General features: G+C 31.1%; 1 protein-coding gene across 1 annotated transcript; it reads left to right on the top strand.

The window, feature by feature from the left end:
* The first annotated feature begins 317 nt into the window (after positions 1-317).
* LOC103576209 (uncharacterized) lies at positions 318-27,626 on the top strand. The gene is made up of 8 exons (XM_008556342.2): positions 318-398; positions 2,598-3,775; positions 5,740-5,834; positions 6,465-6,589; positions 14,761-14,929; positions 15,304-15,458; positions 19,602-19,706; positions 26,606-27,626. Exons 1-7 carry the CDS (start codon positions 326-328, stop codon positions 19,697-19,699), a joined length of 1,893 nt encoding a protein of 630 aa, XP_008554564.1. The 5' UTR covers positions 318-325; the 3' UTR covers positions 19,700-19,706; positions 26,606-27,626.

Below are 27,626 nucleotides of genomic sequence, written 5' to 3'. Positions count from 1 at the left end.
CTTTGTCTCTCTATAGATCCTTTTGTATGCATAGAGCAAAACATTGTCCATAATCTCCCTGCTCGACTGATATTAATTAATATCATATTGTTAATTTTATCCACGTATAGAGAATATTTATCTCTGTTTACTCGGATTAAACTTGTTTATATATACGTCTATTTATTACTATATCTCTATGTTTATGAATGTTATATATTACATGCTTATATTTATATATAAATACATATGGGCAATATTAATAATTGTCGTAATTAATTCTATGCACAGGAAGCAGTGAAGAAGATGGCGGTAGGGTGAATTGAACAAAATTTAACTCTTGGAGATGCGGCTGCTGCACAAAACGACTGTTGTTGTCATCGCCATCCTCGGCGGATTTTTGCTGATGGTATCATCAGGTAATTTTCCTGAAATTTTATTTTTCTTTAATTAAATAGTAAAAGTACATTCTTAGTTAAATATTAAAAATTTAATTTTCTTATGTAATCTTATACGTGGAGAGAAAATTATGAAAGCGATATCTTCTGGTGAAAAAAATCACAACTTTATGGACATAGGATTGGTTACTTGGGATTATGGGATTTACTCTCATGCTAGAAAAATATTCCATTTTTTTTGGAAACAGTTTTATGCAATATTGCTATACTATGAAAATGGTATCTTATTATAAAATCAATTTACATTTATTATAAAAATTAATAAAGTTTTTATTTGAGGGAAGTTCTCATAAAAATATCCAATTAATGATAACTTTTATCAATGTAATAAACTAGGGTAGCAAAATTTGTTTTCTCGCCAATTTTATAGGAGTTTTAATAAAAAAACTAATTGTTATAAAATTTAACACCCGATTGTTTAAATTTTTCTCCGAGTTAAAATTTTATAGTCGTAAAAATTTATAAATATATAAATGGAGTATAGATAAATCTTAGTAGTTTAACTCGATCGCGGATTTCAGTATAATAGTACAGATTGAAATTTTTCAGCACGAAAACCAATGTGAAAAATTCAATTAACCGATCTTTAAAATTCTTTTAAAAGTCTACTTGTTATTCGGCTCACTCTCACTTTATCTACAATCCTCAATTTAGAATAATCCGTTTCTTTGAAAATATATCTATCGAAAATCCTAGTTTTAGTATTTTTTTACTCCCTACTATGGAAATTGAAAATTAACAAAAAAAAAAATAGTCATAGATTTAAATCCAGTTTTCAGAATTCAAATTTCTATTAAATATCGATGTATTATTATTATTTTTAAAATTATTTCCGGTTCTGTGGGTACCTTTTCTATAAATTTTGAATAACAGTCTAATTAGTCAACAACTTTGTCACAAATTTTGATATTAATAAAAAATGCTAACACCAAAAATAAAAAAAAACTGTTCAAAAATAAAATCATATGATTGTAAAAATATTCTTAAAAATTGAAAACTTCAATAAAAGGATACTTTCAAAGAAAATGTTTGCCATCAATCGAAAGAAGATTATTGACCTGAGTAAGCAGTTGATCAATTTCAATGCATATAGATACAAATAGCCCGGATCTAAGTGTGACAGAATTGGTTCTGGGCACAGATCCCCTTAAGCGTGTTGGGACAGCGCAAGCAATATCGTACATAGCCTGTGGTAAACAAATTCACATCGAGACTCTTCTTTGACCACATACAATCTCATTTCGCTTCTCACGTATCACAATTTACTCTCGACTTTATATACTTTATTTTTTTAAATAAAAAATCACTGCACCGGAAACTAATTATATACAAACGAAGAGTATGTGCGAACTCTCACATGTTATTTTATGTATCATATATACAGAATTAATGGAAAATATTACTGGTCAAAAGCTCCCTTTGACAGTAGTTATCCCGCTCCATCATTTATACAAAAACAATTGGAAATTCGTTTTGTATGCTACAACAAATAAATACACATCATTTGTTTAATTTTAATACCAATTTATTTAAATGGACGTTAAATCACGTTCACTTTGAAAATAGGTCAAGGGGTCTTTTATTTTAATTCAAATACATTTTATCATATTACATTCAATCAAATATATCTATACAGTAATAAATATAAAGCCAATTTTTCGGAGTAATCAAATTTAACAAGCTTTCAAAAATATTTTTTGATAATTCAATATTCGAGGTCTGTTGGAAACGGTGGTACAATTATTGAGTTGAATTTGTTATCGACACTACATTGTAGAATTAAAGAATAAAACAAAGGTTTTAAGAAAGGATTATGTGATTGAACTGTCAGCAGCAGAGTTCAAGTTGGTTCATGTCTCAACTGGAAATGTAACTTAAATTTTTTTTTCCTCTTAATATATATATAATTTCTCAAATATATATTTGAAAACGTGCTTAGCGAACAAAACAAGTCCAAAAAAAAAAAAAATACCTACATTAATCATTGTCCACATAGCACTTGGATTCCACGATTTTTCATTGGAATGAACCAATTCTTTCTTCATCGTTCGACTCAATCGAAGCGCGAGATTTCATTTCCCAATGGGTATATACAAAAACCGTAGCCTCAGTAAATCGATATGGGAAAGACGTTGAGCGTTTTTCCGATTGTTGTTACAGAAACCGAGGACAGGAAATATCCGATCGTTGAGGACATCAATCATCGAAATGAGGACAACATCAGCAACAACAGCAATAGCAGTAGTTCTGTTGAATTTCCCTGTGACCGGTGCGTTGGAAAACTTGAAATTGAGGTCACCGCACATCAGGCTAAAGTAACCGAGAACGTGATAATAAAAATGGATGCTGCTGAATTGAAGATGTTTTCCAATCCCAAATGGACAAACATCACTACCGCCATTCTTCCAATGAGAACAACAACATCAACAACAGCTGACATGCCATCTGAAAAATTACTGTCTGGAGTAACTTCTAGAAAACAAAATGATTTTTTATTTATAAATCCAAAGCCATGGAGTTGGATAATTCCTTCGGAAGTAGAGCAAGACAACAGAGTTAAACGGAATGATAGAAACTTGAAACAAGAGTTTCCGAGGGCGGAAAACCTTACTCAGACAATACCGGACACTAAACCCCAAGTTGATGAGTCGGTAGAAATTGCATCAGACACATTGATTCCTGTGGCATTTCGGGCTACTGAAACGATCCGACCTGATGGCAACGATGAGATTTCGGATCCAAATAAAAAACAGCCTAGATCTCAGAACCAATTAGTTGATTTAGATGAACCGAGTTCGAGAAAACCCAAACCCATGTTCACGGCAGCAGTCCAAGTGCAAAGTGCCAAACAGATATTTCCCAGCACTTTAGACACTCGAAACTCAACGGTCGTTTCAAGCCACTCAGAAATCGAGCAGTTGGCAGAGGCCACCCTTGAAACGCCATTGATCGTTGAACCCCAAGTATTGGGCGCAAGTATGTGGCTTTCCAAGAACGCTTCTTATCAACAAGAAGATGATAAACCACCTTACTTGAAGAAAGATCATTCCAAGCCCTCCATCAATTTAGTTGATGGTAAACCCAGCAAAGTATTCTATGAAATAAAACCCTCGTTGAACACTGCCATGGATGATGACGACATCGCCAGAACCCCTGCGCCAGTTATCACATCAACAAAACGTAGCTTTCTGTCTGGGTTCAAAATTCCAAGCATTCCCAGCTCTTTCGGCAAATACGGACCATACTTTCTGGACGACGTCGATGAACGCAACATCACAGAACGTATTGGCAGCACCGTCTTACTGGACTGCCGCATCGGTCTTCTGGGTGATAAAAAGGTAAACTATTTTCCTTTTAGTTAAACAAATACGTAACCTCTTTAAATATCTCACTACTTATCAGATTGTATTTCTCGAGCAATTTTATTTTTTCCTTTTACTTTCTTAACGGCTTTTGTACAAGCACAAGCATTAGTTAATATTTTTGCAAAAATTCTGCGTAGTGTGACAGTACCTGATATATTGAGCAACCCCGGGTTTTTGCTTTCTCTGATGTAAACATTTACATAAAGATATTATCTTCTTGTTACTTTATCTATATCTTTTATTTTTATATGCTTCAAGCTTTTTACTCCATATATCTATACATATATTTTAATATTTATAGTTTTATCTGTGCATATATATATATTTTTTTTTATATCCAAGTCTTTGGAACCTTCTGAGCCAATCTAAATCCTACTCTTTTTTATCATTTACAAACATACACTAATACTGAATGCAGTCGTATGGTTGCAGCAGTAGAAGTAGGAGTAAGACGCTTTAAATTCTCGCGAGATTCGTATTTCGTAGAATACCAAATGCGAAACTGATAGAAGAAGGATGTGAGAGTCGAGACCAGGAAATGAAAACAAGTATTTTCCGGGCTTGAGTCTCTACCAAAGACGCGATCCATACATTTATATACATATATATATTTACACAATATAGATATCTTGCTCTCTAACACTGTCCTATTGTAACTCTTTATATATTTTGTAGCTCACTCGCACTCTCTATCTTCGCAAGTGCATTTGCATGAAAACGTGCATGCACGAATTCACATACGGATAAATAGACTTTTCATACAATATAAATTTTATTATTTTTTCCCATTGGCGTGTTACCCATAAATGAAATTTTTTATTTTCGACTCAGCAAATATCATGTATCGTTAAAGTGATGATTGGTGCGTCGTTCTGCATTCGTCGATACGTCTTTGCAAAATTCACGTAACTACTCAATTGCTCGGCAACAAATCGTCAAACAGCTTTCCATTCCCAATTTACGGATCTACAGAATGGAAAATAAACCGTTTTCGACCGGTTTCCAGTTACAATCCGGTATTAAAAGATACTCAAAATAAAATAAAAAATAAATAAATAAAAACGTACGACTGGTATCAAGTTTCAGGTTGTACATTGCAACTTGCAACATTCAGTAACGTGCTCATACATCCTTAATACCCGCGTTTCGCCATGAGAATTCCATGATTCCTCATCTCTATAAATCCGGTATCGTGTTCGAGTTTACGAGGCCTCGTACATATATATGGATTCATGTATATGTTATATATGTATATATATAGACAAATATACCCACTCAATTCAGCAATCTCGACTCGGTAGTAAATAGTTTGTGTGTATAACTATATTTATTTATATAAATAAAGCAACGGGATTTTTAGCTCGTTTGTTTTTATTGGCGCGTGTACTCGCCCCATAAATATTGCTCGACGAACGACCGTGCGAATCACCGGCTATACGATTTCCACACTTAATGGATGGACCTACGGATTTCTTATTTATATTTACTTTCCTTCATTTTTTTTATCGTTTTGTGCCAGACAAATATCACTGGCTTAGACTTTTTTATTTTCTTTCGTTAAATAATATTTGCAAAATTAAATAAACCGGAAGCTTATAATGAGGAAACAAATTACGTTATTCATATATTTTACATCAACTGTAGAAGCTCCATAATAATTAGCAAAAGAAAAAATAAAGTCCAAAAATTTTCTCATTCATGGAAAAGTTGAATCTATTTTCTTTTGCAAAATAACTAGATATGCCGGAACTCGTTCTTTTATTGAGCAAGTATATATGTGATTAAGAATTGTTGCAAGCAACTTTTTAGACGCACAAATGTCAATAAACTTGGAATTGGACATTTTAAAAAGTAACGGATTTAGATAAAGATTGGATAGAGAAAATTTTAGTATTGTTTAGATGTTTTCTGCAACTTTTTGCTACAATCTGTTCTAGGTGACCTGGTTGCAACATGATAAAGATTCAATTCGGCTTCTAACCGTAGGCAATGTGCAGTACAGCGCAGATGAAAGGATCAGCTTAAAATTCCAGTAAGTGTATTTAAATTTTATTTCTGCAGACAACAAATAATAATTACATTTTATCAAATTCAAAAACAATACATTTCATTTATAAAATTTTTTTTAAAATTTATTACAATTTAAATAAAAATTTATGAGTTCATATATAAAAATACCCAGGATAATTTTTATCATAACAATCCCCTCGACTTATTCAAAATTTTTTTCGACAGCATACTTAATATTATTGTGAATATATGATAGCAATTCCTCCCCTTTTTTATCTGCTTTTAGCGTTAAATTAAAAATATGAAAATAATAATTTGATAAAAAAGTAATATCATAAAACCAAATATATAAATTTGAATTCCCTTTAAAAGTGATGGATCCATAAAATATTTTTTTAGTATAGAAAACATTTTATCGAATTTAATATTTCGAATAATATAAGAAGATATGTAAAAAGAGGGTAAACTATCCGGATTTTGTTGTCAGAGCAACTCAATTGATGCTTTGATAGGTTGATACAAATGTGTCAGAGGTTGAGATCTCATAGCTATCGTATTGAGACAACTAAAACCCTTCAATACCTTTCAATAACATGTGTTGTATGCATTATACCCTATCATGCTACACTGCTCTTCTTCGGTGTGGTTTCAGGTATCCGGACAACTGGAGATTACAGATCGCATATGCAACACTTCGGGATAATGGGCTCTACAAGTGCCAGGTGGAAATTGATCCAGCACACTCACTTGTAAAAAGATACAACGTTATCATCACAGGTAAGGTTATCGTTATTGACTATGTATAACAAATATATTCAATTTAATTAAGCAATTAGTAACACACACTGCACTGTCAGAAACTGATCCGTCGCTCGGAGTTACAAAATTTTAGAAAAAATTACCTTGCATATTTTGTTTCAATCCGCATCCACTCAGGTCCAAATTTTAATAATTCATGAGCAAGGAAATTTAAATTATCAGCTGCTTATGATTTTAAAAATTTATTTTCCGTGAATATACAGGAAGGAAGTTCATAATTATCTCCTTATTCAATATAAATATGAAAATTTAAAAGCCCTGACCACACTATTCATTACTAATTTTTTTTTTAATAATTAATATTTTCCAAAACTTCCCTTCGGAATAAATTTAACTCTGAAGGAGAGTAAATAAATAAAAAATCATCCACTCCGTTCACTCCCAAAGTTTTTACAGTGTAGGAATTAAACCAGACAATTTAATTTTCATATTAAATAGTCTCTATAACATAAATAGATTGTCCTTATTACTGATCATTTACCTTTCGAATTCGATCGCTTTTTAAAATACTTAACGCTATTAAAAAAATATGATTATAAATCAATAATTCTTACAGTGAAAAAAAAAAAATTTTAAATCGAGAAATTTTTTTTTTTTTTTTTTTTTTTTAAATTATTAGAGTTTTTAGGTCACAATAAAATAACAGTAAAATATTTATCTGTCAGTTTGACATTTGATAAGTTATTTATCTAATTTGCGATCAAAGGTACAATTAATGTATTTTTTAATTTATTTGATACGTTAATTAGTATGTCATCTGCAATAAAACCACATTTGATTTTGCAGAAACGCGAATATTAATTAATAATTTTCTCGATTTTTCCTTTCTTGTTGACATTTTTATTTTTTGCTTTTTTTTGTCCGCATTAAACTTACGGGTCACTGATAAAGTGAATTAAGTGGTAAGAGGTATCGCAAAGTGATTAAATTAGCCTCGATCGATCTAGTAGAAAAGAATACAAGGAAACTTGAGAGAAAATCCCATCGTAAAATAATAATATTTCAGAAAATAAAATAGTAAAAGAAAAAAAAGCCTCTTATCAAAGGTAATTTTTTGTACCGTTGTTGAAAAAAAAAACTAATGAAAAAACTATAAAACTAAAAGAAAATAAAGCAAGTCGGAAAAAAAGTAAATGAAATAAAAATAAGTTTAAATAAAATAAAGAAAGATAAAAAGTGTGTATTACTTCTCACGTTCGTTTTCAATGGCTTCAGCTGGGCAATTGGGTTGCACTGAAAATCCGTATTGACCACATGATTTTTCAGTTGGATAATCCAGCCGAGGATCAAAGTAGCTTTAACGAAAAAACAAAAGCCATCGATTTAAAGAAACCCTGAAAGAAGATGAAGTAAAAAAAGCTGAAAAGTTTAATCAATAAGTTAAATAAATACAATTGCACCTCGCGCACACACGCTAACCGCTTATTTGCTCTTTACTGGCTTTCAAATATTTTGAAACATGGCTTAGATTTATTACTTTTTTATTGTCCATTAGTCTGTGCGTACATGCGTAGTTCGCACACTCGATTAAGTCCAAAAATTCTACCGAATCGTTTTAATTCCCATTGACCTAGAAAAATATTTTCTTAGATTATTTTCATAAAATTATAATTAACAAGTCAAATATTCATCCGAAATTAACTTTTGAATCATTATATTATTTTATGGTCATCAAAATACGAGAAACAAACTGACTATCGGGTGTGTTCGAGTGTTATTGATTATGAATTAATTTAAATTTAAAAATAAGGATGTTTTGAAAATTGACAAAGTTGGATCATTATAAGTTCAACAAGCAAACTTCTCATATATCAAAACTAAATTGTATTAGTGTAGTATACGAATCGAAATATAAACCATTCATGTACGTGATCTGAAGAGAGTGGTTGGCATTTGATATAATATCATGTAGGGGATGAGAATAAGGATGAGAAGGAAGTAGAAGCTGTTCGTGCATCATGGTAGATATGAGGTAATTTTCCTTACCAGTATTGAAAATTCGTGAGTTCACGAATCGACATTACTGTAAGCTGAATCAAGACAGTCTTTTATATAAGTGTTATATATATACACTCAAATTTTAGATCATTTATTTTACTTGATAGTAAGTTTTTTTTTATTCAAAATTATATTTTTTAAAATTTTTTAAGAATTCCATTTTTTTCAAATACTCGGTTGTAAACTTTAAATTACAAAATTTGTTTTTTCGAAATTTTATAGGGCGTCCATTGTACCCTGGGTATCTCGTATCGCTTTGAAATTTGATTAATATATGATATTTATACATATGAAAATATGATTATAAAAAATAGCTTTTTGGAAAAATTTTAGAGAGCCCGTTCTACTCCAGTCTCTCTTATATATATATATATATATATATATATATATATATATATATATATATATATATATATATATATATATATATATATGGTTCCTTCATTTTAGGGCAGATAGTAGATAATAAATTTAATTATTTTCATATTAAAAATAAATAAGGAAAAATTGCTGGAAAAAATATGTATATATATATATATATATATTTTTTTTTTTTAATTCAAGATAATAAACTATTTACATAATAGTGTAAAGTAAATATGATAAAAAAAATTAACATAAATTATTATAAAAGATTAAATATACAATAATTTTATTTATACTATTTGAATATATAAATAATTAATTAAAGTGTGTTAATAATTAACGCACAAATAATTTCTATTAATTAATGATGCAATAATTCAATGCCTGTTACAATGGATAATTAAATAATTAACGTATTGAAACCTCGATTTACATGACCCTTTCATAAATTGGTGTAATGTTATGATACTCAAAATTATAACAGAAATTTCGGTTGTTTGAGTGAAACTCAAATTAATTAATGTAATTAGTAATTCTATAGTTCCAGCCACTGAACGTAAAACAAAATATATACTAATTTCAGTGTATTATATTGATAAAAAATATTTTATTCATATTTGAATGAGACGGTTTTCATTTCATTATAATCATTATGGCATAAAAATATTACAGAAATAGAATTTTTTAAAAAATAATTTTTTCAAGGGTTGGAACCACAGGGAATTTATTTTTTCTTCAATGTAAAGTGATAGGTTTCGAATATCGAGATTGAAAAAAAAAATGTTGCTAAATGCCAAAGTCTAGTATACATGTATGTATTGATATAGAAAATTGGAATGTAAATAAAAAGTTAATAACAGAAATCAGAATAATTTACGGTAACGTCGAATATCGACAAGCTATTATGTATATTAATAAAACTCGCGTAATTTAACGTTGAAAAGTAAAGCGAAAATCGTAAGAATGGCAATTAAATAAAAAAATTCAGGAAAAAATTTGAATTCTCATTTATACGTCACTCACTCTTATTTGCATTTCTATTTTTTTTTCTTTTGTATAGTTTTACAAACTATGATGAAAATCCGAGAGAATTTAAATTCTAAAATTTATCCGTTGAATCGTTAAAAACTTTGTGCAAATACTTGAGTTCTAGTTAAATCGTCAGCTGAAAAATAATTAAAAGCTAAAATATCAAAAAAGTTTAGTGTGTTAGTTAGAAAAAAATATTTTTCCATCTAAACATTGATCGAAAGTCTGTTTGCTAAGTTTACCTCTCGGTGATTCCGTTTATCAGAGCGGATGTAGGAAAAATTTATTAGAAATATAGGATAAACACAGACAGTTAATAAAAGGGTTGAAATGCCTGAGAAGTTTGAGTTCAACCCGCAACAGCTCTTTTATTTTTTTTACTTTTTGCTACTCTAAAGCTTATGAGGTTCAGATCCTTTGAGAAGGATCCAGAATGTTTATGGAAGTTAATTAATTACTTAATTAATTAATTAATTATTGTTAGGAAATAGAATAGTGAAGTTGTGATAAATTTATGGTAATTGAAAATATTAAATATAAGAAAGTATATAAATGTCCAGTTGATATTAAATCGAAGTTTGATTCAAAAGTCCCGCGCAATCTAATTCTACTTTTGAATTTTCAAACTCCGGATGAGAGTTTCGATGGCACGTTGTTAACAGTGAGTAAGAAAAATAAAAAAGTATAGAAATGGAAAAGATTGAAAGTAAGGCGGCATTTCAACTAGAAAAGAAGATCACGAAAGTCTGTAGCTGAGAGTGGTTTGAGGAAATTCAGCAAGCAAATTCCGCAAGCGAATCTAAGGAAGAAGAGAGTGAGAAAAAGAATAAAGAAGAAACCAGATGAGAATGAAAATAAAAGAAAGGGAAAATGGAGTGAGAGCCTCCGGGAAATACGGGAGTAATCAAAGAATATTATCATCTGCAGTACCACGAGGACCGTTTCTTTGAATAAAAAGTTTTGAAAATCAAGTTTGAACAACGTTAGCTACGCTGAGACCTGGAACACTGGGAGTTGAAAATATATATATTACTAAACACAAAAGGGCAGAAGTGAGGGGAAAGAGAAAGACAGAGAATTGTGTGAGGAAGCTTTGAAGGAAACTCCTGTGAGACTTCTTTCCTCTTCGCTAGATGCAAAACTTTTCCCGATGAATCGACGCACTACTTTGTCCTACAATTTGTATATTACAATGAAAAATATATAAATACGATCAAATGTTATAAATATTAAATTCAGTCTTCCTGACAAACGAATTCTACATTTTTTTTTTTTTTTGAGCTACAAATCAGAAATAATCAAAAGGAAGTACTTGCATTGTTATTCAGTATATGTCAAGTAATTTAAAAATAAAATAACGACATTCAATAAAATTGTGCATTCGTACAATACAATTTGATGATAAAAAATTTCTTATCTCACTTTCGCTTTGAGCGAAAAAATTTTGAACCTTCGACATCTTGGAATCTGTTAAAAAAGCTCAAAATTCGCTTTCATGAAAAAAAATTCATAAAAAACTCACGATAACAAAAACATTTGCATAAATCGTTAAAAAAAAAATAGTAAAAATCTTATCTCTATTAATCTCAAATATGCAATCCCGAAATTTAACAAACTAAATTTTCGATACTTTTTTTTTTATTAATAAATAATTGAGCTCATTGTTATCATAATTGCGGTAGACTTGAATCAGATTAAATTATCAAGTGAAAAATCGACTTAATCATTGGTGCTGAACCGTAGGCTCGAATTTCCGACCTTTTTCGGGCGAGATACAAATTAATCCCTATATTTTAGGCCACTCGTGGGTTTTATCAATTTAATGAGTAATTTACCGGGATAAGTAAAATAATTTATTTCGTGAGAATTAAATTCAAGTTATTTTTTTTGTCTAAAATGAGAGTTGCGTGAGAGTTGGAAGAAAAAAAGGGAGCGAAATTAAATTGAGCAGAGACACGGCTGGGCCTCAGCCGCGATTTCTGAAAATATATGAACAATAATTATTTATAAGATAAATTAGTTTTTTTTTAATTGATAATATTCGCGTTGCCGAAAATTCTAAATCAAAATTAATTATTCACCAAGTTAATTTTATAATTAGATTTATTATCTAGAATCGTATTTTATCTCGATTCAGATAAATCAATAAATTAATTTAATTGATTATGAAGTATTTTATATATACATATATATATATATATATATATATATATATATATATTTTTTTTTTATATAAAATAATATCACCGATTAATTTAAATCCCCGAGCAGATCTTCTCTCAAAGAGAGAAATTTTTTTAGTAATTTTATTTATGATAATAATTATCTCGCACCCGAGCGAATTGAAGCCATTTGTTTTGTCACAATAACTATCATTACTATCCCCAAGCAATAATAATTTTAATGCCAGTTACAATTGAAATATTAATGATAAATAAATTACAAAATATATCAATGACTAAAATATTATCTATTTAAATGTTATTTTAAAACTAATGTTCAATAAATTTTTATCACAATGTAACATTAATTATAACTACCGTAATAATATAACACAAAATCTGTAGGGTATCGATTATAATATTCTCATGAATTTGAAATTATCTATCTGTTACATAGTGGATCAGAGGTGTGTATGTGTGAGTGAGTATCGATTTACTGCTACTTCCACCAGTCATTTATTATCGCCAAGATAATCATACTCAAAAATCTAAATAAATCAATCGATGATATCTGTCGATTTTTTATTATTTCCCCTAAATTACAGCAGCATCGAAAACAAAAGATACAAAATTTATGAATAGTAATTTTTGATTAACGACTGAATGTTTAAATTTTTAATCTAAAAAGTTTTAATTGTTTTTTATCGTTATCCCGGTTGGATAACGATTTTCGTTGATTAGAATACCCCAAAAAGTTCTTGATCAATCGGCTAGGGAACGGATAGAAGTGTGATGCATCGAACATGCGTTTAAAATTACAAGGCATGACAGATCGACAAGAATAGTCCGCTCGGGGCCATTCATCTCCACGGGTTTCGTCGTCGATACAGCTAAACGAAAATGGAACAACGTTATTGAGTGTTGTAAACTCTCAAGCTATTACTCTGCCAAGCATTTTCATCATCTATTCAAATTACGACTATCTCGGTAATATTTAATATCTTCACGGAGAGAAATTTACAGTAACAATTACAATATATTCTCAGAACGTTTCCCTTATCGCATAGTAACAAGTTTTTTCGAAATATTGATTACAAGAATCGTATCCATACCAATCATGGTAATAATTCCTATGTCACAGTAGCAATCATTCCTATACTACTGTGGTAACGGTTATCATACTACAACAGTAATCATTCCCATAATTTATGGTAAAAGTTACCATACTACTGTGGTAATAATTCCTATGTCATTGAGGTAATCGTTCTTATATACTATGATAAAAGATGTCAAACAATATGGTAATTATTACCATAATTTATAGTAAAAATTACCATACTATCATGATAATAATTACAATGATAGTACGGTACGATTACTACAGCATTTAAAAATTTCTTATATTATGAGAATCGTTACCATAATATCATGGTAATGATTACCATACCGTCATAGTAATCGTTACCAAATTATTATGATAACTTTTACTATAATTGTAGAAATTGTTCTCATAGCTGGGGAAAGTTTTCCCAGAAATTATGGGCATATGTCTCATAATTCCAAGTAATTATTACCGTCACGTTCTGAGTTGACTTCATAAACGTACTACGAGAAGTTTCCATAACTTTCTCCGTATTATTTAATATTTTCAACTTAACGGAAAATAAATTAAGGTAGCAAATAAAATAATGTTTAATAAAAAAATAACCAAACAAGATTATATTAAATATAACAAGAGATGTTATGTAAATACTTAATTTATAAAATAAACATACAGAATATCCTTCTTTTTCTTGGATGAACAAAAAAATATAATAAAAATGATAAACAAAAAAAATAAGGATGAAAATAGACAACTAATAAGAAGCAGGAAGTAGTGACAAGAAAAATAAGAGAATAAAGAAAAAAAAAATTGTAAGGTTTTTTTTTTCTTGGTCATGACACACGCAAAATAGTCTGGCAGTAAAATAAAAACAGCCGTTGTGTCGTTCACCAGACACTGCGACATTGTCTCTCTGGTCTTTGTGTTATGGATAGACGAACTCGAGAAAATGGAGAGGAAAAAGAGAGACAGAAATAGAGAAAAGAGGGTTGAGGGTTGATAGTACGTGAGAGAGCTGAAGAAAGAAAAATAAAAGAATTGGATGAGCCACCATGAAATTTGCATACCGGCCGCCCCGAGAATAGCTGCTCTGGGAAGTTGAGCTGCATCCTAATGGCGGCTTTCCGATGAGAAGAATCATCCGTACCACGTTAGAGGAATCGTGATATACCTTTAAAAAAACATAAAAAGATAAAGAGTTAAGTAAGAACTGAAAAATCCAGCGGATTTAAGATTTTAACACGCGCACTAGAAATTATCGTGACAATTAAATTCCACTGATTTCCTTAACTTTCACGTACTGCCACGAACATTAAGAACTTTCCAAACATATTTTTTTATCCTTATTAAATCCTAAATTATTATGAAACTCGTTTAATTTGTCACCGCAATTCACTTAATAAATCAACCTCTAATTTATTATTTAAGTCAAGTCTGTAAATCTCTGAGGGAAAAATTTAAATCGGTTGCAGCGCCAGTCCTCAATATAACCGACGATTCAGGACGAGCGATATCTGGCGAGAGACACCTTAAAGCCGGCAGTGCTTTGAGGTTGAGGTGCGAGGGCCGCGATATCCTCGAAAGACTCAACGAATCCTTGCTGTGGACTAGAGGGGACGAAACTCTTACATCCAATGTCAGGTTAGTGCGTTTGCTTGTACATTCATGCATTTTCTCTCATACTTTAAACCCGCTAGCTTTATACCCGATAGTCTTTTACCAAAAGCAAAAAAAAAAATAATTAAAAAAAAATTCACTCTACAAAAAGCATCGACCAAGTTACTGACTTCTACACTCCAACCCATTAAATAAGTCACCAGTACTTTCTTTGATATTTCATGCCATTAAATCACGTCAGAATTAAAACCAAAATCTTAGTGTTTTATTTTTAATTAACAAAACCTTACGATTTTTTAAATTCACATAAAAAAGTAAAACCAAAGCTGAGTAAATCCGATAATATATTATATAGAAGAATATTAAGTTAACGTTATCTCGCGTTGTATTGATTTCAGTGAAAATAGAACAACTGAAATAGCGGATGACAAGGAAATTTCAGTGATCGTAAGTTCTCTTACAATCGAGAAAGCGAGTCCGCGTCACGCTGGAAATTACAGTTGTATTGTCCCAGAACGAGCCAAGACCACCATAGCTGTGCACGTTCTCAATGGTAAGATACAACAACAATAACAACAACAACAACTAATCAACTAAATTATCAATTAACCACTCTACCGATCAACCAGTTAGACATCCCACTACCCACATTACATCACCCTACAAATACATATATATGTATATATATCTTTGTACAAACAAACATCCACCGAATCACCGATAAATGTGTTGTGTAGCATGATGCGCTTGTTGACATGAATCTCGCTCAGGCGGATGTCTAAACTAGCAGCCTCGACATGTCGGGTAGACAGGAATCCCTTCCGGTGCCATCACTGCTCGACGGAGCAGTCATCGGTGCCAGTTTCAGCCAGAGTACAGTGTATCTATACACACCAACAGAACACCGACTAGACTAGACTAGACCAGACTGAAGCTCAATACAGTTCAGTTCAGCCAAGAACATAAGCATCAAGACTGTGTGCAAGTTGCCCTTGACACAAGTCGGCGATCGTCTTACTAGTTGATGATGACAAGTGAAACCTTTCAACTCAAACAGGTCACGTCACCTCGTCATCCTGACTATGAATACAAACTTCCACATATTCATAGTGACATTCAAAGGAAAATCTTTTTCAGTAGTTAGCTGGACTTTGCTTACTTTTCAATTTTTTCTTCCCGCTTGCCAGATTTCTTACATGATTCTTATCAAAGACTGCCGAGTCTCTTTAACGCTCTAGAGATGTAGCGAGTTTCACAGTTAAAAATAAAGTAAAATACCAAGTAGAGGATTTGTGTCAAAGCGATTTATATATAAAGATAACTGATAAGATTCATCCAATTAGGATTGAATTTAGATGGATAAACAGATCCATAACAATCTCTTACAGCATATCTACATACGTTATCTGCACGATTCATTTCTTAGAAGTGGATCTATAATTTGATCTGCTCTATACATTTGTATATATATAGATGTAGGGGGAATGATGTTTGTTAAATTTAGGTGGAGATGATAAGGTTGGAAATGTCTAATAGAAAAAAAGGCACGCAAGAAAACACTTGCTCCGAGGTCCGCTTAATTGGGCGAAAGGTACAACAAAGTAATTGGGAATTTTGAGGCAGGAGGTTTGGTCAAAACATTTGCGTGACTTGACTCGATTAGTTTTGTGCTAGCTAGTTACTAATACTCAGTACAAGAGTTGCTATATAGCCACCGGGGCATCCACGGCTACTGTTGCTGGATAGAGGGCTAGAACGACTACATGCTATTCTAATTGCTCTAACATCCCATCAGTTCTGGAGACTGGAGAGTCTAGGTCTTTTGCTGATGTACCTGGCCGAGGGTGGATCCTCGCCGGTGGATCTAGAATGAGAAATTACGGGATCACGTCTTGTACGTACATTTACGTATTCGTGCTTCTAACTACTACCACTTCTACGACTACCACGACACTCGTGTCCGAGTTAATTATTATTCGCTATAACTGAGGTAGAAAGCACTTTAGTATGACAGCAAAGAACAGCTTGGAATTACAAGTGGCTTTAAAATGTTTTATCAGTTTACTGCACTTAATTGATCTATCGAAAGTGTGCCCATCGTTTTTCATTTTAATGCATGCTTGGATATTTTTCGATTGAGTGAAATGAGATTTCAAAAATTTATTGTTACTTACATTAATTATGTCATCTACATTTTGCTGATATTGTTTATCAATAAGCACATCGTTTATCGATTCTCGAATTACTTTAAAGCTTTTTGGCAAACTAGTGACCGAAAAAAATTTTTATGTGACCAAACGAAATATCGTAAAATAGATAAGTGGTCTGCCCAAGCGTGTGAGGTAACCCAACGGCCACCACAAGCCCAAATCTATATGGACCAATAACCCTGCTGGTATGTGAGTTCGAAGGTCCATGCATTGATCGACATACTGCTTTGGAAAATGGTGAGACGCATTTCCCCTCAAAATCCTATCATAGAACCTCGTTTGTGTTTATTACCAATTGGATGTCTTTTCAAAAACTCGACAAAATCAAATTTAAATCAACTACTTAGCTTTCTTCCGAGTTTTCGTATCATATAATTTTATGTTTCTTTTTAAATTTCGCTTGTAATTTCTTATCATATCGACATTCCGCACTTGGTATCTTTCTCCCTCTTTTTAAGATCCTGATCATATCAATCAATTCGTTTTTCGCTTACATCGCTGATTTTCGGGCGGAAAATTTAAATGTCAAAATAATAAATGAATTTTGAACCGTTGTAACATTTATTTATTAGATTCGGAACAAATATAAGCTTAAAAAGCGTGATACGATCTTGCAAACACTATTTTATTGAAATATCTTGTATTTCCATGTATTTTTTACTTTTCTTTAAATAAAAACCGAAGCTATATAAGACACGCTACTCAAGTGACATGTGTCGATAGAACTGACGAAGGCTACGTCATCTTGAACACTTAATTTCAAACAGATAACCTGAATAATACAAAATAGAATAAAACCTTTAACCCAAATCGACCTTTGTTACAAATCCGAAAACTAGGTACGAAAAAAATAAATTAATACACTTACAACGCTAAAAAAATTTAATAAATTATCATTTCCGGTTTCATCAATCTTTGTATGTTTTTTTAATTTTTTGCAATTAACATTTTAACTTTCGCAGGAGTACTCAATTTAGCTCTACTTCCGCTTGCCCTCTCATAAGCATAACCCTGTACACAAAAAAAGTTGATGTGGATAAATGAACATGTTGTAATTTAGCTGGTGCACTCGCTATAAATCAACCCGTTGAAGTGTGAAGATTGTGAAATTTCCACGGGCACGTTTTGCTCTCAAGATCGGTTACTTAGTTTATAGGCAGCCAAAGGCCGCCTGCAGTTAGGGCAGTAGTGTACAGGGTAGAGGTTTATAGAGTAGACATGGGATAAAAAGGTTGAGCGTAAAACCACGCTGGTGGTATTTCATTGAAAAATGCTTTAAAAGGCACGCCCGGGTCGGAACTCGGAGCTCGAAAAAAACGTGCGCTGCAGAGCTGACGGGAACGTGAAACGAATGTCTAGATTAGAAATAAAAAAATAAATAAGATACGTCGGCAGCTGAGTATTAGCTGGTATATGCTGTGGAGTATATCGGTCTGGATACTCGTAAAACGGGATGGGATAACTTCTCGATCTGAAAAGCGAGAGATTTTTTGGTGTTAACGTAGAAGAGAGGAATGAGATCTGCGAATTTATCCTGGCAGATTGACGAATTCCAGTCGATCTCACGTGGCTCATTCTACATCGGCTTTAAAAGGCCCGTGGAATGTTTCATTTACCAACCGAACATCGAAGCTATACTTGCCTTGGTTTTCTTGGCTTCCTATCGAAAACGTTGTCGGGGAATATTTTTCTGCTCGGTATGCTATTGATATTAAATTTTCTCCATTATATATATATTGGAAACAATAAAACTATAATATAAAGGTATTTGCTGAAGACTTTTTTTTTTTTTTCTTTTTGTTTTTATTTTTATTTTTGTTTCTGTTGTATTCAATTGAATGCTGCTGCAAATATAAAACGGTGATACGCAAATTTTGTGGATTACACGTGTACACTGAAATTTTATCAGCAAATATTTGAATAACGTATTTTACATTTAAAAGGTATCGGAACAAAAATAATTGAATTGTTTAGGTCATCTATATATATATATATTTATATATTTTATTGTTATTGAAAGTGACGAAGGTGGTTATTGTTTGTTGATCGAGTGTTTTTTTTAAACCGGAAATGGAGATAAATTTGATGATATATTTGAACTTTTTTCCACATGAATGTCTGCGATGTTGAATCAAATATGCAGCATTGAGTCTGATGGGCAATGCAAGTGAATGGAACAATAAGTCGCATGAGATGAGACTTTTCACTAGAGCGAATGAATATTCTCGCATTGTATCCATCTGAACGGATGTTTTTCTCGTCGCGCACAATTTACCAAATTGACCGGGTGTCGAGGTATGGCTTTAGAATATCCACCGATACTATCTTTTTATGTGAGATTCGCAGATGGAATTCTGCTTTTTTATTATTCCTGTCATCTTTACTATTATTTTTATGGCATTTAGTTATCGAAGAATGAAAATGATAAAACGTTGATTGGATAATTTGGATTAAATTAAAGCTGTTATTTATAAAAACTGTTTCAGGTGAACTTCCGGCTGCTGTACACGGCAGCGGTGTGTCACGAGCTGTCTTCAATATTTGGCTAATCCACTTGACCATTAGCTCCGGATTTTTTAGATGACACTAAGGTAAGTAAAAAATTTTAAACGGTTGATTTTTTAAAATTGTTAATTAAAAATCAGAATTTTAATTTCGTAATAATTCCGTTGCGAAACTTAAAAGTCACATAAAATTTTTATTGATCATAAAACGTTACGTGGACCGTTAATATAAAAGACCAAAAAAAATAATAATCACGTCGTGACAATCGATTTTTTTTTTTTTTTAAATCAAGATTAAAACTTTTACACTAACGAGATCGTTGGCTTCGATTACTGAGCATTAAATGCGTCAAAGACCTGCACACTTTTCCACATTACTTCTTTATTTCATGTTCCTTTTAATCTAACTTTTCGATTAGTTTTCAAATCCGTCATTTAGTACTCATCGGCTTATAAAATCTTAAGCGTAAACTTTTTTTCTCACTCAACGCAAAGCTGCTCAAAGTTTTTGAGCTCAAAAAAAATAAAAATCCAGAACTTTAGCATAAATTTTTTTATTACCACTCTAAATATTTAAAAAAATGATCTCAATTACCACCAGTGTCTCCGCATTTACTCGTGGAAAATCATAGCCTTGTTAAAAAAACATTAGTGGTTAAAAGTGTAAAAATATGTCTCTTTAGTATGATCCAATAGCCACTCGCGTACTCCCATAATTTCCACATGAGCACAGCCCACAAAACTAGGTGCTATCTAAACCGACAAGCGTTTCGGACAAGCTGTACATACACAAAATACAAGCCAGCCTATCCAACAAAATGAACGACAATCGTTGGAAGCTTATCAGCGAGATCCCGTCTCTCGAATCTCCATTGCAAAGATAATTTCATGTTACACCCTACCACTTTGCCGTTACTACTCGTGTACATGTAACTTTATATATATATATATATATATATATATACATATACATATATGCATGTAACATATGACAACAATCACTACGGAAACGATAGCTTGCATGTTACACGAGCAACAAGGACACGAGTAGTACAGCAGTAGCAGCAGTAGCAGCAGCAGTTAGCAGTAGTTTGGCTGTATCATTTCGTCAGCCACGATGCAGTAGAACAAGAGTAGGGCAGCGAGAGCAGCGTCGTCGTTGCCACTGGCGCAGCTTTCATTATCAACCGTCATAGATCACAACGTCCGCGTCTAGTCGTGACTCGACTCACACCCTCGCTGGCATTCACACGCTCAGTACCCACACTCTGATCTCTGTATGAGTCTCTCGACATTCCCGGTTTCCCGGTCATCTTTCATACTATGAAAATCAACAGGATTGCACGTACAGAACGTGCCATTTCCATTGAACACTCAATTTATAAACACGAAACCTCTTGACACATTTACAAATTTTTATCCCCCAATATTTTACACTATAATCTACTAATACATATATATATATATATATATGTATATATTTTTAAAGCCGATTTGTAATGTTATAAACGCAGAAATCCATCCGACCGAGTATCAATAAATTTATTCAAGCATAACTTTAAAAAATTTTCAAAACTAAAACCCAGTGATAAATCGTATATCATACGAGTTTGAATCGCCCGAAGATTTTACTCTCTATCCTTTGCACATGAATGATCTTTTACTTTTCCATTTTTTTTTTCCCTTTCATTTTTTAATGATTTTTTTAACGTAAAACACACGACGTACTGATGCAGCTGGTGCTAGGTGACTCCCGGCCATTATCCGAGCCTCCAACGGCTGATTCACGACGTGGGAAATCAAGTGGAATGCCGTCGTTGCAAGCGAGCTTGTCGTAGTAGTTGTAGTAGTAGTCAAGGCTGTTAGCTAGAGCTTTTCCGACCATTTTCTCTTTACTCTTTTCTCCGTTACTTACCTACTTTTACTTATTTTTTCTACCCAGACTTTTCATCCTCAGTCTCTCCCCCCCCCCCTCTCTCTCTTTCTTTCTTCGTAATTTTATTTTTCTTCGTCTTATCTCCTTCTTTTCAACTATAAGTTATCCGCCAATTTCACCTTGAAGCGTACTATAGATCGAGGCAAGCACTTTATGCCGCAATAAAATTCAAGATACGGCCCATATTTTTTTTTTTTTTTTTTTTTTGCAGCCTACTTTATTTACTTTTTTTTGGGATTAAAAACGAAAAAAAAAATCGAGAGAATGAGATGATAAATCAATGAGAAAATACAAAAAAAAGTAATCGTGGATAATTACATTGATACATATATATATGTGAAGTTATATAACCAATGAAATTGTTTCGATTGAAAGTTTCGAGCAAATATTCGAATAAAAATCGAAATTCATTGGAAAAAAAATAAAAAAAAATTTAATTATGTTCGGCAAATTAAAGTCTCCGTCCAATTAGCGAAAAAATAATTAAATGGACGATAAAGATACTTATAGATAAAATCAAATATGATATATTTCCTACTAGTTATTTACGCAGACGACTGAACGTTGTTTACAATATTTATTCATTGATGTATTTTAGCGAACCGAACATGTAAATAATTTAAATTTTGTTTGTATTTATTTTTAATCAACGATAATATTTATTTGTACCATTGGTTCGTTCATTTGCAAACTCGATTTATTTAATTCGTTAAATTCACTCTAAATTTATAACCTTACATTCATTTCACTAATGCTGATAAAAAATATCTCATTTCAATTGGAAAATCCTTTTATGCACATCAAAAAAAATTTATCTCCCTGAGGGTACACTACATATTTTCAATAGACATTTTTTTATCTTTAATCGAGATCAAATCAAATTTTAAATTCAATTTCAAATTCCCTGTTTATTTTTAAATTATTTTCTCATCGGATTTATGAACATAATTCACATAATTTTATTATTAATTTTTTTTATTAAATTCAAATTTATCATAAATTAGTCTAATTTTTATTTAACCACAAATTTTAATTAAATGAATAATTATTTAAAAATAATCAATTTTTACTTGAATACAACCAAATATTTCTATTCACTTAAAAAAAATTTTCTCATTTTCGTTCAAAATGTAATTTAAAATAATAAAAATTACATTTTTATAGAAAAATTCCTGTAAAAAAATTTAATTTCCAATGAAATTCAAGAGTAAAATCGTCGGAAAAATATTAAATTAAATTTCTTCGCAAATATTCTTAAGTAATTCGTTAAATTTAGCGCTTCTCGGCTTTGAAATCTATTACGAGTAAGATTACAAAATGAAATTATAAATCAATGGACAGTAATATCATTGATAACTCTTCTGTACGCATAATAATATAATAGAGGTTTTATTAAAAAGAAAACAGGTAAATCTGCGGTTGGCGAGTGCGCCAGTGGAGTAAACGAGAATTGTTAATCCACGCGTTTTGCGTCGTTTGGATAGTTTCCAAATATTCACATATAGGTATCATTCAAGCTGCCCCAATTGTGGCTAAATAACGTCCGAGCATTGATTAAAATTATTGTTTTTCCAGCCGCTTCCATATCATTCATCCCCATATATGTACACGCACTCTTCCATCCATGCCTACACAAATATTAATTGCCCAGTATTTACGATCATATGAATAAAAACTTATATGTAAATATGAGTGATTGCTGACATGACAGATCAATTAAATTATTCCAGCTTTTATTTAATTTTTTTTTTAAATATTTTATTAATTTATTAAATCAATCAAATACTTTGAATTCATCATTTTTTAAAGAAAAATTTCAATGAGGATTTCATTATTTATTTAAATAATTTTAATTTATCGTGAGAATTAAATTATGAAAAACGCGATATTCCGTTCGAATATTTAGTAATCAATGGGAAATTTTTAAATTTATTAATATCCTGAAAAATATATTTTTCTCCATTTTAACGAAAAATCGAAATAGTTTGGAATAAAAATATTATTATATAAAGCATGTTGTCAATAACGTGTTATAAAAATATTAAATTCCATAAATACTGTTTTGATAAATAAATAAAAAATTTATTCAATAAAATCAACGCTATTATTATTTTTATTTTTCAATCTATTTCGTGATATTCATTTTCTCAATAGACCACAAAACAAAATGATACGTAGTAGTTTTCGTAACCAAACCATCGATCGCATTGATCACTAACCACAAATAATAAAAGTCGTACATTTTTTTTTTTTTTATGTTTATTTATTTTTTTACTTTTTATTCATTTTATTTCGCGCAGTATTAATTCCAGTAGAAAAGTTAAAATAAATATTACTTGCTATGCATGTAACTATGCACAATTTTAACGCCACAATGAAGAAATAAATTTTAACCATTCATATATTTGTAATATATATGCATAGTTTTGTGACTAGCTATCGCCAAAGTAAAAAAATTTAATCGGATTATGTGAAAATGGAAAAATTATCAATACGACTGAATCTTTGGACGGGCCTGCTCTACTATGAACATTGATAGAAATTTCTGCGGGTTCAGTATTATTCTATTCTAAATATATATACATATATATAGACAGAAATCCGCATAGCAGCATGTAATTGAAATCGCAACCATATACAACTTGAGCTGTCATTCTACTATTTCATTCATGGCACACCTTCAAAATTATGACATCCTCCTCCATCCAATCATATATATCTATATATATACACATAAACACAATATGTAATCGAAACCGGTCAAACGGAATTTCAAAATATTATACTAATGCATACGCGCGTATTCAAATTTAGCAATTTGGTCATTCAAATAAACATATACACGGAGTAAGCTATTGTACGAATTAAAATCAAAACCAGAACGTCATAAAAAATATCATGGAATTTATTATCATATTATTTTACTACTGTAAAAAATCGGGAGTCAATTCTCAGTGATTATGGATTTTATTTAAATCCAAATTCACAGATTCGAAATTTTGACATGAAAATAACCCTCCTTTGGAGCTAATTTCATTACAATTTCGGGTTCAACCCGCGATCACTCGGAAATTTTTTTTACAATCTTACCAACCACTTTTACTAATTATCATTTTCAAAATTTATATAAATAGAGTAGTTCAAAAATAAATTCAGTATGAATTTGTCAGATCTGTTCAAAATTTTGTCGAAAAAAATTTTCTATATGAAATTAAATTTTCTGCTAAAATTCCTGTGTATTATAGCAGCAAGTTACAGAAGTTATCAGTTTATAAAGACTCTTATTTTGATTTGAATTTACAAGTTAGATATATACATAGACAAGATATATCATCGTTCTCATCATCATTTAACTCATTTAATTATTCCTCGTCAATTGATTAAGCCACCAGATCAATATTGATCGAACAAACATACAGGTCATTAATGCTAGTGAATAGAGAATTATTTTAACCAATTTCCCGAGCATACTCATGATTAAATAGCAGTAGAATTGATCGTTAAAAAAATATTCTTCTGGCATGCAAATAAAATTTATGCGCATTCCGGGTAATCTAGGCAAACCAATACGCATTCCTATCAATATATTTATAGAATTAAAAAAATTTTAGCATTTTTAGTCTGGATAACTTTACGAAATTTATATCTATTACGTTCATATATATAAATTGTAAAAGTGTACATATCCAAACGCGCGTAGATATACGAAACACACTGGGTTATTTTACAAACCGCAAAATTTAAATATCTATTATAGCACGTTCGCGAAACCACTGACAGTATTTCCGTATTTTTATGACACGCCGATGCATATTTATTTTCATTTCGTTTTCAACGTCGCGCCCACTCGTTTATCCTGGGAATCCTACCCAGCAGCATCCCTAACAGAGCCAGTAGCAGAGTTACCGCACGCAATACAACAAATTTTCAGTTAAATTTCCAACATCGCCACCGCGAACTATACTAGCTTTGAATGCGCTCTATAACATACTAACCTTTGCCTATTCACACACTAAACAATGACTGAGTACGATAACAAACAGTGGGCATTGCCAACTAAGCTCCAATGAGAAAGCGAATACCGCATTGTTTCCACTTGTTACCCTACTGGATCACGCATCCGACGTGATGAGAGTCCTTTTACGTCCGCGGGGATTCTACGCTGTTTTGCGCTGCTCACACCCTTTCTCTCCCATTATCCCAATTCCATCAACGTAAATAACGATCCTCTGAACCGTCTAAACCGACGAATATATCTACACATACATTGATATATGCTCTTAAAAAAATAATTCGAAAATATTTATCATGCGTAACAAAATGATTTAGATTTACAAAGCTGTCACTTCACTAAAATTTGTCACATTGAACAAAAAATATCCATTTCAAAGCTTCAAAACTCTACTTTTCAATCCTTTGAACTTTTTTTTATGCAAATAATAATCTCGTAAAGTAACAGCTCGACAAATAGAGACAAGTTATAGTTTTAAGTTTTTTTTCTTTCTTTGACTCTTTTTCAGAAAAATTTTTTCCTATGCATGTTTATTGCAATTTTTTTTTCTACGTAAAATTACTTTAATTAAAATTGAAATCTTTAAAATTTCAATATTTTTTTGTTTTTTTTTTTTTTACACAAAAAAAAATTTTTTTTTTATGAAATTCAAATTTTTTAAATGAGAAAATTTAGCGTGAAATAGGGAAGGGTATGAAGAGGCCGCGTCAAAAATTTCGGAAAAAAAATTAATTTTTTTTTTTCTAATGTTCAAAATCAAATAAATTTTGATCCTCCCCGAAAAAAATGTTTACGTGATTTTATGAAAAAAAAAGTATTATTTAATATCAAGATTAATTGAAAATTTTTTTGTTGCTGATTTATTTCCGGTACGTTTATTATTTGATTTTATAATTTATTAGTTTTACATATTATTGATATGTTTCCGTTAATTAATTTATTATCATCTTTTGTTCAGTAAATTAATGCACGAAAATAAAATTTTGTAAATTGGGATAGATAATGGATGAAATAAATGAATTTATTTGTCTGTTGCAGGATGGAAATATTTAAAGATAAATAAAACTCCCATGCAGCTTGTTCCAGTTTTAAAATATAAATTATTATATGGACTCAAATTTATATAGATACGTGTATTGAATAGAAATCCAAAAGAATGCGAAGAATAAAAATCTATCAAAAGTCGAAAATAAAAAAACCAAGAAAATAAAAAAAGGAAACATGAAGAAGAAGACGAAGAAGTATGAATGAAAAATATATGTAAAAAGGAAAACAGATCGCCGATGCCATGCTGAAATAATTTATTACCAATATATATTCTTTATCTGATAAAGGATAAAGCATTTTTCACAAGCGGAAGCTAGTATCCGTCTTAAATTTTTACCAAGCTGTGAATCACTTTTCTCTCACCCTAAACCTCCATGACTACATTTTTCCTCAGCTTTAAAACCTTATAAAAATTTTTTATAAAATAGCTTAAATTAAAATCTAAAGCTTCGGAAAATCGCACTCAGTATCAATAAAATAAATCTTTAGTAAAAAAACGAACCATCGAAATTTATCTTGTAGTATAATCGGTATACATTTGACTGGAAAAATTACCTAAGCAATAATTTGCATATATATCATGAATAAAAAATACAAAAGTATTAAAAAAATCGGGTGTAAATTATTAGAGATGAAAAAGTAAATCTTGAAGCCTTGGTAAATTTGAAGCTAAATTAAAGTTTGATCTTTATCGGTGGATTATTTATAGTGTTATTATTCACCCAGTAATTGAGAGTACAGATGGTATGAAAAAAATAAGAACAAAGAAAGCGAAGAAGTTAAAAAAAAATAAATTTATATATAAAAGCCTATTTTCTGTGGCCATCTGCTACCAGTGGTCTTGTATCACCCGATTCCATTTAAATGCACAAAATCGGCTCGACTTAATAATAGAGCTACAGTATAACCTAACGCCGTCACACTAATGGTCCAGGTTTAGCGGTTGATTGGCATTCACTGCAGAGCCATTACCTTCAATCTCTTACTCATTTTTAATTTCTCCGAGCCTCTA

The sequence above is a fragment of the Microplitis demolitor genome, chromosome 3 (genome assembly GCF_026212275.2).
Source record: "Microplitis demolitor isolate Queensland-Clemson2020A chromosome 3, iyMicDemo2.1a, whole genome shotgun sequence".
In the NCBI taxonomy this organism is placed as follows: Eukaryota; Metazoa; Arthropoda; class Insecta; order Hymenoptera; family Braconidae; genus Microplitis; species Microplitis demolitor.
The sequence above is the reverse complement of the archived record's forward strand: the minus strand, read 5'-3'. Positions and strand labels throughout refer to the sequence as shown.